The 13,377-nt window shown below is 38.2% G+C and overlaps 1 protein-coding gene across 2 annotated transcripts; it reads left to right on the top strand.

Moving 5' to 3' along the window:
• Positions 1–696: 696 nt before the first annotated feature.
• On the top strand, positions 697–9,136 carry LOC137089799 (transmembrane protein 200C). 2 transcript variants are annotated; one of them, XM_067453368.1, is made up of 2 exons: positions 697–833; positions 7,804–9,135. In XM_067453368.1, exon 2 carries the CDS (start codon positions 7,837–7,839, stop codon positions 8,800–8,802), a length of 966 nt encoding a protein of 321 aa, XP_067309469.1. In that variant the 5' UTR covers positions 697–833; positions 7,804–7,836; the 3' UTR covers positions 8,803–9,135. The 2 variants fall into 2 exon arrangements, with proteins under 2 accessions (XP_067309469.1, XP_067309470.1); XM_067453369.1 differs by lacking the exon at positions 697–833 and adding an exon at positions 5,004–5,274 and having other exon boundaries at positions 7,804–9,136.
• Positions 9,137–13,377: the final 4,241 nt, after the last annotated feature.

The raw sequence follows: 13,377 nt of genomic DNA, 5'->3' as shown, positions 1-13,377 counted from the left end.
AATAAATATGCCATAGTGTCATAATTTAGATTTTTAATCTCATAAATATGCCTTAGTTTGTCATAATTTGGATTTTTAATCTCATAAATACGCCTTAGTATGTCATAATTTAGATTGTTCTTTTAATAAATATGCCATAGTGTCATAATTTAGATTTTTAATCTCATAAATATGCCATAGTATGTCATATTTTGACTTTTATGTCATTTTTGGATTTTTCCTCATAAATATACCTTAGTATGTCATATTTGGACTTTTCCTCATAAATATGCCTTATGTCAATTCGGAGTTTGTGTGTCATGACTTTAATCAATTAATGGCTTATGTCATGATTATGACTTTAATCTTATAATTTCGAAATTGTATATAATTATGCCATTGTAAAGTCAAAACTCTGACATTGCATGATATCAACTTTTAATGTCATAATTTTGACTTTTCATCTAATAAATGTGCCTTAGTATGTCATGAATTTCTATCACAAGATTTGTTAAACTTGTTTGGGCTTCCACATTTTTACATGCACATGAAGTATTCTACCTTTATTATTTTGAGATGATAAGAGGGACACGCGCGACGTGGTGAGGTCACGGCTCATGTCGGTAACGCCGCGCACCTCGGGTTCACGCTGTGTGTGTGTGTGTGTGTGTGTGTGTGTGTGTGTGTGTGTGTGTGTCAGGTCGAGTGTTAGGATGGGCGGGGCCACGCCATGAGCACGAGCTTCAGTCAGCCTCAGTCTGAGTCTCCTCATATATTCCTGCTTCAGCATCATCAGGATGACAAGCATCGCTGAAGATGACGGAGATCCAGAGTGATGGACTAACACAGTTTCGGTGAGAACACACACACACACAAACGCACACACACACACACTGATGTCTTTGACTTCAGTTACTTGTTAAATCATCCTTCCGTCGCGTTAAAAGCTGTTGCGTGATAACCAACGGGCAGCAAACGAATAAACACAGAATAAATTGAGCGGTAATGTCGTTTAACGCTGGCTGGGATATTTTATGTTGACATCTCATTGCGAACTCGACCTGTGAGATCTAATCATTTGGATGTTTTATTGATATATTTTATTGTTTTGCACATGTTATTTTTTCATGTTGCGCGCATCAGCGCAAAATCAATACAATACACTGTACAATCAGTTCAGTAGTTTATGAATATTTCAGAAATATTAACCGGTCCTCATTAAATAAATAAGTTTAGGCTACTATAGTGGGTTTCAAACGGGAAATTAAATGGAAATTTCTCAAGGTGACCTCAAAGTTGGGAGTTAACACAAGATTAACTTGTGTCCGGATGGATAAATGAGTTTGCCATGTGCAAGAAAACAGGAAATTAAGAGATAATTTGGTTTGATGAAAACATTCTGTCATTATTTACTCGCCCTCATCAGGTTTTTGGTTGCATTAATTAAGAGCATGAAGAATAAGAATAAGGCTGTTATATGTAGAATCATGTGTTGAAGTGTGTGAGGGGAACTGAAGTAGATCTATAAATCGCGCGATTGTTGTGTTTGTTTGGCGCTGACATTAAAGCCTTGTGGAGTCGAGTGTGTGGGAGTGTGTGCTTATTGTTCTGCCACCTATAAACACGGAGACGAGCTCAACCAGAGACAGATCCGCTGCCAGTTAGTCTTCACAGGCGCTCGCTGATCAATATATTCAACCTTTTCATTATTTTGGGACAAGCACTGTTTGTTTTCTCCAAGTCCGGGATTTATAGGTGTAAAATGCACAGATATCCGCTAAATAGCCAATGCAAGTGGCCACTGGAGTGAGTTTGCTGGAGCTGCTTCACCTGCTGAGAGTTTGTGATTTGTGTAGTGCTTTGTCCGCGTACACCTCAGGGTGTTATTGTTGTAACCGGTCCGAGCGGGATTCGAACCGGATTTCCTGAGAGGAAGTTACTTCAGCATTTTAGCATATGGCTTTGTATCAGCAGAAACCCGGGAGTACCGTATATCGGTATATTTTATTATGCTATGTGCTTGCTGAAGTGTTTAAGTGATGCTGTGATGTTCTGGGGGGTTGTCAGGGTGTTGCTTTGTTGTGGCTAAAGTGTTTGAGTGTTGCTGTATGGTTGATGAGATGCTCTGGGTAGTTGCCAGGGCGTTGCTATGTGGTTGCAGAAGTGTTGCTGTATGGTTTCTGAGATGTTTGAGTGTTGCTGTGATGTTCTGGGTGCTTGTCAGGGTGTTGCTATGTGGTTGCAGAAGTGTTGCTGTATGGTTGATGAGATGCTCTGGGTAGTTGCCAGGGCGTTGCTATGTGGTTGCAGAAGTGTTGCTGTATGGTTTCTGAGATGTTTGAGTGTTGCTGTGATGTTCTGGGTGCTTGTCAGGGTGTTGCTTTGTTGTGGCTAAAGTGTTTGAGTGTTGCTGTATGGTTGATGAGATGTTCTGGGTAGTTGCCAGGGCGTTGCTATGTGGTTGCAGAAGTGTTGCTGTATGGTTGCTTAGATGTTTTAGTGTTGCTGTGATGTTCTGGGTGGTTGTCAGGGTGTTGCTATGTTGTGGCTAAAGTGTTTGAGTGTTGCTGTGATGTTTTGGGTGGTTGCTAGGGCGTTGCTATGTGGTTGCAGAAGTGTTGCTGTATGGTTGCTGAGATGTTTGAGTGTTGCTGTGATGTTCTGGGTGGTTGTCAGGGTGTTGCTATGTTGTGGCTAAAGTGTTTGAGTGTTGCTGTTTGGTTGATGTGATGTTCTGGGTAGTTGCCAGGGCGTTGCTATGTGGTTGCAGAAGTGTTGCTGTATGGTTGCTGAGATGTTTGAGTGTTGCTGTGATGTTCTGGGTGGTTGTCAGGGTGTTGCTATGTTGTGGCTGAAGTGTTTAAGTGATGCTGTGGTGTTCTGGGTAGTTGCCAGGGCGTTGCTATGTGGTTGCAGAAGTGTTGCTGTGTGGTTGCTGAGATGTTTGAGTGTTGCTGTGATGTTCTGGGTGGTTGTCAGGGTGTTGCTATGTTGTGGCTAAAGTGTTTGAGTGTTGCTGTGATGTTTTGGGTGGTTGCCAGGGCGTTGCTATGTGGTTGCAGAAGTGTTGCTGTATGGTTGCTGAGATGTTTGAGTGATGCTGTGATGTTCTGGGTGGTTGTCAGGGTGTTGCTATGTGGTTGCTCGTTTTTTTCCGGAAAGACTCGGTACAGCCCATATTTCTTTTATAAATATAATAAAACTAAAGATTTTTCGGAGATATGAAGGATGCGATACTACTCTATAGGTACTCAAGATTGACATGAGATTGACTGAAACTGAGTGTTTCACCCCCCCTTTAAACCTGCTCAGGCTTATTTCATGTAAACAGGATTAGATCGCATCTTGAGGTGATATTTAAAATATATCCCAGCCACTGCTACTTTATTACAAGAGTTCATTACTAAACCAGGAGCAATAATAATTTTAAAAGTTTATTTGAAAATAATATTATAATGTTGTAAAAGGTGTATAATACTATAGACACAGTCACTTGATTAAGAGATTTATTTGTGATGGAATCATTTCTTTATAATTTTATTGGAGTCTTACACACATGCAGTAACGTTACTCTGAGCCGTGCATTAATTTGAGTGAGGACGGATATTGCAACAGGATATACAACAGTATTTATGATATTTTTCACCTCATATCCAGACGAATCTCATCTAGTGTTCCCATCCGCTATTACTTCCGTCTGGTGAGGTCAAACTGGCGCGATCATAGAAATATATTATGTAGATTTCTCATTTGGCCAATCCGTGCAGGCATCGGATCTATGATCGCGCCAGTTTGACCTTAGTAATGACGATGGGAACACTAGATGAGATTTGTCTGATATGAGGTAAAAATAACACAAATACTGTTGTGTTTCTCTCAGAAACCGATCGGTTCGTGTCTTAAGACATCAGTGTGTCGACACGAGCAGCAGGTTTGTGTGCATTAGGGATGTTAACCTGTGACTGTTTGACCGAAGGTTGACCGTATCAACGTTAACCGATCAAAGTTGTCGGTTAAAAACAAAAAGTGATCTCTAAATTAGGCTATTATAGACAGTGGACTAACGCCACTACAGTTAGCCGTCTCATTCCAAAATCTTTTTGTGTGAAGTGAACAAATCCCTCACACTCAATTTTCTATAACTCGCCTGTTTGTACTTAATAAACCAATAAAAAAATTTGGTGCGAGGTCACAGCGTTTGGGTTTGAGCGCTCACAAGGTTTGCAAAAAGTAAACACTGGAGGTTAGAGCCGGGGCAGACGACCGTATGAAGCGTCATTCCGCATAAGATGGGCTTACATTCGGAAATATATTACATCTACATTTCAGTGGTAACACATAAGGTGTTGATCATCATCTTTCTTTATTATTGTTAGCACTACCTCGAACTAAAGCGGCGTCTCTTCGGAGCTGTCATTTTCTTAAATGAGCCGCGGCAATGTTTCAAATGAGCTTCTAACGCCAGACAAACGCCTTTATTTCCAACGCGATCACCTTACCCAAACCATTTAGAAACTAAGGAGCCATTTGTCCTCCGATTACAAACAAGCTCCTCTGCGCCGCGTTTGCGGGACTCATGTTTCACGCTGTAGGGGATTCAAAAAAAGTGACGTGAGTGGAAGGGAGGTGGAGGCGCCGGTGTGTGTGTGTGTGTGTGTGTGTGAGAGAGAGAGCGGTAGGCAGAGCAGCAGAGAGATGCGACAGAGTTGCGAGATTGCCGGCGCGGATCGCGGCTGTTATCTCAAATAGCTCAGCATATTTTAAACTAATCGGTTAACCGGTTTCAACGGACTAATGAGGCTCGGTGGTCGGTCAAGAAAATGTGAAGTTTTCGCCGTCCCTAGTATGCATATTGGGCATGTTTTTTTTTCCTCTCATAGAATTGTTCCCCATTCACATCATTATGACCGGCAGACTGCAACGGCTGAGTTAAAAATCTTCATTTGTGTTCTCCTGAAGAAACAAACACACCTACATGTTGATGCCCTGGGGGTCAGCAGATCAACATCAGGCTCATTTATGGGTCAACTATCCCTTTAAGCGAGATACGAAGAACGGCCCCCGGTGAACTCTCAGTGTGTTGATGTTGAAAGCGTCTGTGAAGGCCCTCTTTGACGTTCTCTGAAGGGGGTCGTCTGACTCACGTCTGTCACTCGTAGACTCTGACATTTCCACCAGCCGTGTGTCATGACGGTTCTGATGAAGACTTTCACACCATGAATTATTCATGCAAACATCACTGTACGCCACGCATAATTCTGAGGGATTAGGCAAATTGAAAACCGTCTGGCAAAGGTGAATTAAACATTAGTCAGTGCAGTTCAGCAATGTCAGCTGCTTCTGTGGTTGATTATTTGTTTGGAATGTATTATCGTGAAATCAGCGAATGTACAGATGATGTGTAATTAAAGGGTTAGTTCAGCCAATAATGAAATGTCTGTCATTAACTCCTCTCCCTAATGTCGCTCCACACCTGTCAGACCTCCGCTCATCTTCACACACAGTTTAAGATATTTTATATTTAGTCCGAGAGCGTATGCAAGTGTATGCACACTATACTGTCCATGTCCAGAAAGGGAATAAAAACATCATCACAGTAGTCCATATGAGACATCAGTGGGTTAATTAGAGTCTCTTGAAGCATCCAAAATACATTTGGGTCCAAAAATAACAAAAACTACGACTTTATTCAGCATTGGGTTCTCTTCCGCGTTTGTGTTCAATCCTCAAATAAAGATTCAAACGGTTATGAATCAGAGAATCGATTCGGATCCCTAATGTCACGTGATTTCAGCAGTTTGACACGCGATATCAAAATATCAAAATGAAGTGAGTTTTTGCTAAAAAAAAAACTGGCAGAGAGAACATGGGTAGTTTAGTTTAATTACGGTTATAACTTATTTCCTCAACTAACTCAACATGCTCCCGGGGGCGGAGTTATGCAAATGTTAGGGTCTGTGATGTCACTAACCCATGAAGAAGCTCGTTGTAGTCCCTACTGGCCGTTTGTTGTAGTCCTTAAAAAGCGAGAAAATATCTCCCTTTGCTTTGAACTTTAAGTGTCGTAACGTTGCAGATGTTGTGTCTGCTCAAAAAGTGACATCACACACTCACTACAGTAAAAAGAGTTAAATCATAATCAACCACAATACAGATTGCAATCCCTATTCAAAAATCCACATGATTGTATTCCTAAATGACAGCGATTCGGCTCTGAGTCTATTAAAACTTTGACAAAATCACACTGAACGTTCAGATCTGATCCAGAGAGAGCCGTCGTCATGTATAGATATGAAACCATACAGGATCATTATTTCTGTCTTTCAATCATTCAGATTATCACAGAAGTACTGAATAAAAGTTTATAGTTCGGATATAAACACTGATGTCTACGGTAGAGATCAGAATAGAGTCAATCACCTTTAGAAAGACACTTGACACTTCAAATAAAGATTGTATCAATTACATCGTTACACCAGTAGGTGGAGACAAGAGACTGTTAGAAATGTGTGAGTCATTGAATCATTCACTCGAGATTCATTCAAAAACACTGATTCATCCAGTAATGAAACAAGTGAAGTCTTTATGAGTGAGTCATTGAATCATTCACTCAAAAGATTTGTTCAAAAACACTGATTCATCCAGTAATGAAACATGTGAAGTCTTTATGAGTGAGTCACTGAATCATTCACTCAAGAGATTTGTTCAAAAACATTGATTCATCCAGTAATGAAACAAGTGAAGTCTTTATGAGTGAGTCAATGTATCATTCACTCAAGAGATTCACTCAAAAACACTGATTCATCCAGTAATGAAACAAGTGAAGTCTTTATGAGTGAGTCATTGAATCATTCACTCAAGAGATTTGTTCAAAAACACTGATTCATCCAGTAATGAAACAAGTGAAGTCTTTATGAGTGAGTCACTGAATCATTCACTCCAGAGATTTGTTCAAAAACACTGATTCATCCAGTAATGAAACAAGTGAAGTCTTTATGAGTGAGTCATTGAATCAATTACTCAAGAGATTCGTTCAAAAACACTGATTCATCCAGTAATGAAACAAGTGAAGTCTTTATGAGTAAGTCATTGAATCATTCACTCAGAAGATTTGTTCAAAAACACTGATTCATCCAGTCATGAAATAAGTGAAGTCTTTATGAGTGAGTCATTGAATCAATTACTCAAGTGATTTGTTCAAAAACACTGATTCATCCAGTCATGAAACAAGTGAAGTCTTTATGAGTGAGTCATTGAATCATTCACTCAGAAGATTCGTTCAAAAACACTGATTCATCCAGTAATGAAACAAGTGAAGTCTTTATGAGTGAGTCATTGAATCATTCACTCAAGAGATTTGTTCAAAAACAATGATTCATCCAGTAATGAAACAAGTGAAGTCTATATGAGTGAGTCATTGTATCATTCACTCAAGAGATTCACTCAAAAACACTGATTCATCCAGTAATGAAACAAGTGAAGTCTTTATGAGTGAGTCATTGAATCATTCACTCAAGAGATTTGTTCAAAAACATTGATTCATCCAGTATTGAAACAAGTGAAGTCTTAACGTGTGAGTCATTGAATCATTCACTCAAGAGATTTGTTCAAAAACACTGAATCATCCAGTAATGAAACAAGTCTTTATGAGTGAGTCATTGAATCATTCACTCAACCCGATTTAAAATAATTCATTCAGATCAGTTAAACATTTAAACAGAATGTCTAATATTTGTGCTGGAAAAGAAGATAATCAAACATTATTCCACAAAGTTTTGTTTGATCTCAGTTTCCCGCTCTTCTCTCTCTGTCCCGCCCACACAGGATGATTGACAGGCCCGTGATCCAATAGGCACGATGATCGCTACAGGCGGGCTGCTGAGAATCTCGCGGCGTCAGGAGTCGCTGCGATCCAAGAACCGTGCGGAGAACAAGAAGAAGAGGAAAGCCAAGAAAAAGCGGAAGAATGATGTTGTGGTGGTGAAGGGGAAGGTGAAGCTGTGCTCCGCGTCGGGGCTGGTGGCGGCGCTCGGCGTCTTGATCTTACTTTTCGGGATCGCCATGGCCGTTCTGGGATACTGGCCCGGAGAAAGCCCGAATCTGGCCCTACGGCGAGCCAAACAGGCCAATCTCACGAACAATAACAAGCTCGTGGTGTGGAGCGACAGGAACTCTTCCTCACATTCGCTCGGCTTCTTCCAGAGGCTGTTTGTGAGTTACTCCCACTCGGATAATCTCAAAGTCTTCGGGCCTTTAGTGATGGGCATCGGGATTTTCCTGTTCATCTGCGCCAACGCCGTTCTGCACGAGGATCGCGATAAGAAAACTAAAATCATAAATCTGCGCGATATTTACTCCACGGTTATAGACATCCACAGTTTGCGCTCCAAAGACTGCGTCCCGTTCAACGGCCTCATTAGTTACATTTCCGGCTCTCCGAGAGAAAAAGCGGGAAAATCTTCGATCTACAGCGTGTCTCGAGGATCCGACGAGAGTCCGTGGGAAACGCGCTCCATCGTAACGTCGTCTCTGAACGCCTTCACTTTACCCGTCATTAAACTCAACAACTGTGACATGCGGGAGCTCGACGGCTCGCGCCGCAAAAGCTGCTCCGCCAAACTGGAGACCAGAGCGCAGGTGTCCAGGATCGGCACGGCGCTCTCCCAGGATTCCCAGATGGACGTGGATCATGGGGCCATGGCATCACGTCTGTCCCTGAGCGCGCTGTCCGATCCCGGCTGTAAGGGCTACAGCAAACTGGGAGATTCGCTCGCAGACGCTGGAGGAAGTCAGGAGAACGAGACACACACACTTTCTGAATGATGGAGACAAACTGAACACCGCAAAAAATGCTCTTATTATTATTATTTCGTGTTTTTTTCTTCTTTTCAGTCCAAAATATCGAAATATTCTTAAATCAAGATGCATTTACTAGATTAGTAAAATGGCATAATATTTTTTTTTTCTTGTTTTCTGGGGAAAAATATCAAAATTAAGTTAAACAAGAAAAAAATACTTTATAATAACAGCATTTTTTTGCAGTGAAAACACCTTTAAATGTCACACGCCAGTTTCAGATGCAGTTCTCAAGTCCAGCTCATCAGTGTGTGTGTGTGTGTGTGTGTGTGTGTGTGTGTGTGTGTGGTGTGTGTGTGTGTGTGTGTGTGTGTGTGTGTGTGTGTGTGTGTGTGTGTAAGTAAGCTGGTTGCCTTATAATTTTGAGTTTATTGAAATAAAAAATTTGAGTTGATACAATGAAGGAAATTTGTTTAATAAATAGAAACTCAAAATATTATTGTATCTGAACCACATAAAACATGTGATAAATCATGAAAATAGCACAATCTGGCTGCGTCATCACAAATAAAACACACACTTACCCAATATGCTCACAACATCTGTTAATAATATTTTAATAAAGGTTGTCGAATCTCAAAAAATGTTCATTGTATGAACTCAAAATTTTAAGGCAACCTGGAAACTTTTTTTCTAAATATTTTTTTACAGTGCACACACACGTACACACACACATCTCCTAAACCATACCCATCACAGGAAACATTTTTACATTTTCAAAAAAGCATTGTTTAGTGTATTTTTAAATCTATTTGAAATATGAGGACATATGAAATGAAACCACATTTATGTTGTAATACCAGTGTCATACCCCTGTAGTTATACAAATGTGTGTTTTCATAAATCACATAAACAGGCTCACACACACACACACACACACACACACACCCTCTCAGACACTCTCTCACACACACATACACACACATCTCACTCACACACACAGCCTCTGATTATTACACACACACACACACACTCATGTAAATCTTGAATCCGCTCATGGCTCGAGCACAACTGGCTTTTAAAGGGAAAGGGAGATGAGACTCTGATTGGTTTATTGCTCATTACGCCCAAAACACACCCATGACTCGTTAAGAGATTAGGGACGACCCTTTTAGACCATGGGCACAGACCGTTAAACCAGCAGTGGATTCGGACAAATATCTAAATTCTCAAATCAAGATAGATTTACTGGAGAAGCAAGATGACAAGTTATTCTTCCCTCGGGTCATTTTGACCCCAAACTAATTTGCAACGCTGGACGCTGGTCATAAGGGTCTTTTTTTTATTTATACACCATATATAAAGATAAAATCTTTTATTGATGTGTGGTTTTTTTGGGACAATATTTGAAAATCTGGAATCTGAGGGTGCAAAAAAATCTAAATATGGAGAAAATCTCCTTTAAAGTTGTCCAGATGAAGTCCTCATCAATGCATATTACTACTAATAATACATTTATGATATATTTAGGGCAGGACATTTACTAAATATCTTCATGGAACATGATCTTAATATCCTGAAGATTTTTGGCATAAAATAAAAATTGATAATTTTGACCCTTATAATGTATTATTGGCTATTGCCACAAATATACCTGTGAGGTCACACTTTTACATTTTTTAAAGAATTGAGTGTCCCTCGGAGTAGTCCAAGACCTCAGGGCTTTTGTCGCACTTGAACCACGAATACACACACACAAAAATTGTTTAAAACAAGTTTATGTGGTTATAATAAAAAAAGTAACAAATCCTTCCCTCACGGGTCAATATGACCCCCATAGGAATGCAAGAAATCCTTCAGTACACATAGAAAAACCTAAAAATGCTCAAAATACAAACTAAAAAGGTTATTAAAAATGATTTGATGTCTACATGTGCATCATCTAGAGTCATGAAATATCATCTGATATTAATATTTGTCCACAAGAGGCCAGCGAAGAGAGCCAATGTGAGATATTCTGAGCTGATTTGAGCTAGTTATCACGTGTTGGAGAAAATGTGCTTAAAATTCAGTTATTCAGTCATTTTAAGATAAAAATAAAATAAAAACAATAGTAAATCTAAAAAAAAATTCCGCTAAAAATATTATTAAATTAAATGATTTAAGCTTTCTGGACAACAAAAAAACCAAGTATTATTTTAGGGTTTGGGGTCATTTTGACCCGCGAGAGAATCCTTAAAACTCAACTTAATTCAAAGAGAAAATATGTTTTATTTTTCTGACTCTTGCTCTTGTTTTAAGCTCAAACTCACTTTATTTTATTACATTTTCTCCTAATATCTTTAGTTATTTTGCTTCTCCAGTAAATGTGCCTTGATTTAAGAACAAGACAGGAATATAGTGATGTTTTGTATCTAATGACATCCAGACATGGACTTTTTGTGGTCACTGAATGCTAGCGTTTGCATACTTCATTCAGGACGGAAGCATTAAATTGATCAAAAGTAACATTTATAATGTTACAAAAGATTCTGTTTCAAGTAAATGCTGTTCTTTTGAGTTTCTAGTCATCAAAGAATCAAAGTTTCAACTTTTTCCAACACTGATAATAATCAGAAATAATCACAAAAATGCCCCCAAATGAACACAAATGCCCTGAAATGAACAAAACTGTGGGAAAGAAAGAAAACAAATGATGAAAAGTGACATTAAAGACATTTATAACGTTACAAACGTTCTGTTTCAAATAAAGGCTGTTCTGTTGAGCTTGCTATTCATCAAAGAATCCCGAAAGATCAAATGTATTAATGTTTCATCACTGATAATAATCATAAGTCTGTGTTGATCATCAGATATGAGAGTGATTAGTGAAGGATCATGTGACTATGAAGACTGGAGTAATGATGATAAACTCAGGAATAAATCACACTTTATGTTCACATAGAGAACAGATGATCTACACTGGAGGAATATTAATATGTCACTGCTTTACTGGATTATGATCATAAATCTCACCCTAACCCAAACATCTGAAGCGAGATGAAAAATGAAAATGTTAGAACATGTTCAATATCCTGATGTTCATCATTTTGTATATTTGACAACATTAGTCTTATGGTGTTTCTATATGAATTGTCTTTATAAATGCTAGATTTAGTTTTTCTGGCCTTTTTAGATTTTGTTGCTGTCATCCAAACCCTATATTTAACCAGGCAAAGATTCACTTTTACAGAAAACATTCTTGAAAGATGATAATATTGTTTTGACTCATGTGGAACAGAAATAACATCATAACATTCATAACAAGTCATTGGATGTGAAGTTAATTAAGGCATAAGAATATGTCTATATTTACACACAGATGAGTCAGTGCCAGCAGGAGGAGGCGCTGACGGGATCAACAGCTAGTTTATTATTCAACTAAAAGTTGATGCAGTTTTTTAGTTTGTTGCAAATCAAGATAAAAATGTTTAAATGTTTCACCACAAGATTTCTTTCATTCCCAGCTGACAAAATTTTCCAAAAATTCTGAAAATTTTTCCAAAAATGTGGAAAAGTTTCCAAAATACAAAAACTTCCAAACATTTTTTAAGTTTCCAAAAATGCGGGAAAGTTTGCAATATTACTGGAACGTTTCTAAAAATACAGAAAGGTTTACCAAACATCTGGAAAGTTTCCAATATTATGAGAAAGTTTCCAAAAATTCTGGAAAAGTTTCCAAAAATTCTGGAAAAGTTTCCAAAAATACAAAAATTTCCCCATTTTTTTTTTAAGTTTTCAAAAATGCGGGAAAGTTTGCAATATTACTGGAACGTTTCTAAAAATACAGAAAGGTTTACCAAACATCTGGAAAGTTTCCAATATTATGAGAAAGTTTCCAAAAATTCTGGAAAAGTTTCCAAAAATTCTGGAAAAGTTTCCAAAAATACAAAAATTTCCCCATTTTTTTTTTAAGTTTTCAAAAATGCAGGAAAGTTTCCAATATTACTGGAAAGTTTCTAAAAAATACAGAAAAGTTTACCAAAAATCTGGACAGTTTCCAAAAATCCTGGAAAGTTTCCAATATCATGAGAAAGTTTCCAAAAATGTGGAAAAGTTTCCAAAATACAAAAACTTCCAAAGATTTTTTAAGTTTCCAAAAATGCGGGAAAGTTTCCAATATTACTGGTGGAAAGTTTCTAAAAAATACAGAAAAGTTTACCAAAAATCTGGAAAGTTTCCAATATTATGAGAAAGTTTCCAAAAATACAAAAACTTCCCCATTTTTTTTAAAGTTTTCAAAAATCCTGGAAAGTTCCCAATATCATGAGGAAGTTTCCAAAAATTCTGGAAAAGTTTCAAAGAATTAAGGAAAGCTTCCAATATTACTGGAAAGTTTCCAAAAAACCTGGAAAGTTTCTAAAAAATACAGAAAAGTTTCCAATATTATGAGAAAGTTTCCAAAAATTCTGGAAAAGTTTCCAAAAACCTGGAAAGTTTCCAATATTACTGGAAAGTTTCCAAAAAAACTGGAAAGTTTCCAAAAAAAACTGGAAAGTTTCCAAAAACCTGGAAAAGTTTCCAGTATTATGAGAAAGTTTCCAAAAACCTGGAAAAGTTTCC

Source organism: Pseudorasbora parva, chromosome 9, assembly GCF_024679245.1.
Source record: "Pseudorasbora parva isolate DD20220531a chromosome 9, ASM2467924v1, whole genome shotgun sequence".
Taxonomy (NCBI): domain Eukaryota; kingdom Metazoa; phylum Chordata; class Actinopteri; order Cypriniformes; family Gobionidae; genus Pseudorasbora; species Pseudorasbora parva.
This window is presented reverse-complemented; position numbering and strand designations above follow the sequence as displayed.

Coding starts and splice junctions, on each gene's coding strand:
- LOC137089799 (XM_067453369.1), top strand. CDS start 7,837: ATGATCGCTACAGGCGGGCTGCTGAGAATCTCGCGGCGTCAGGAGTCG.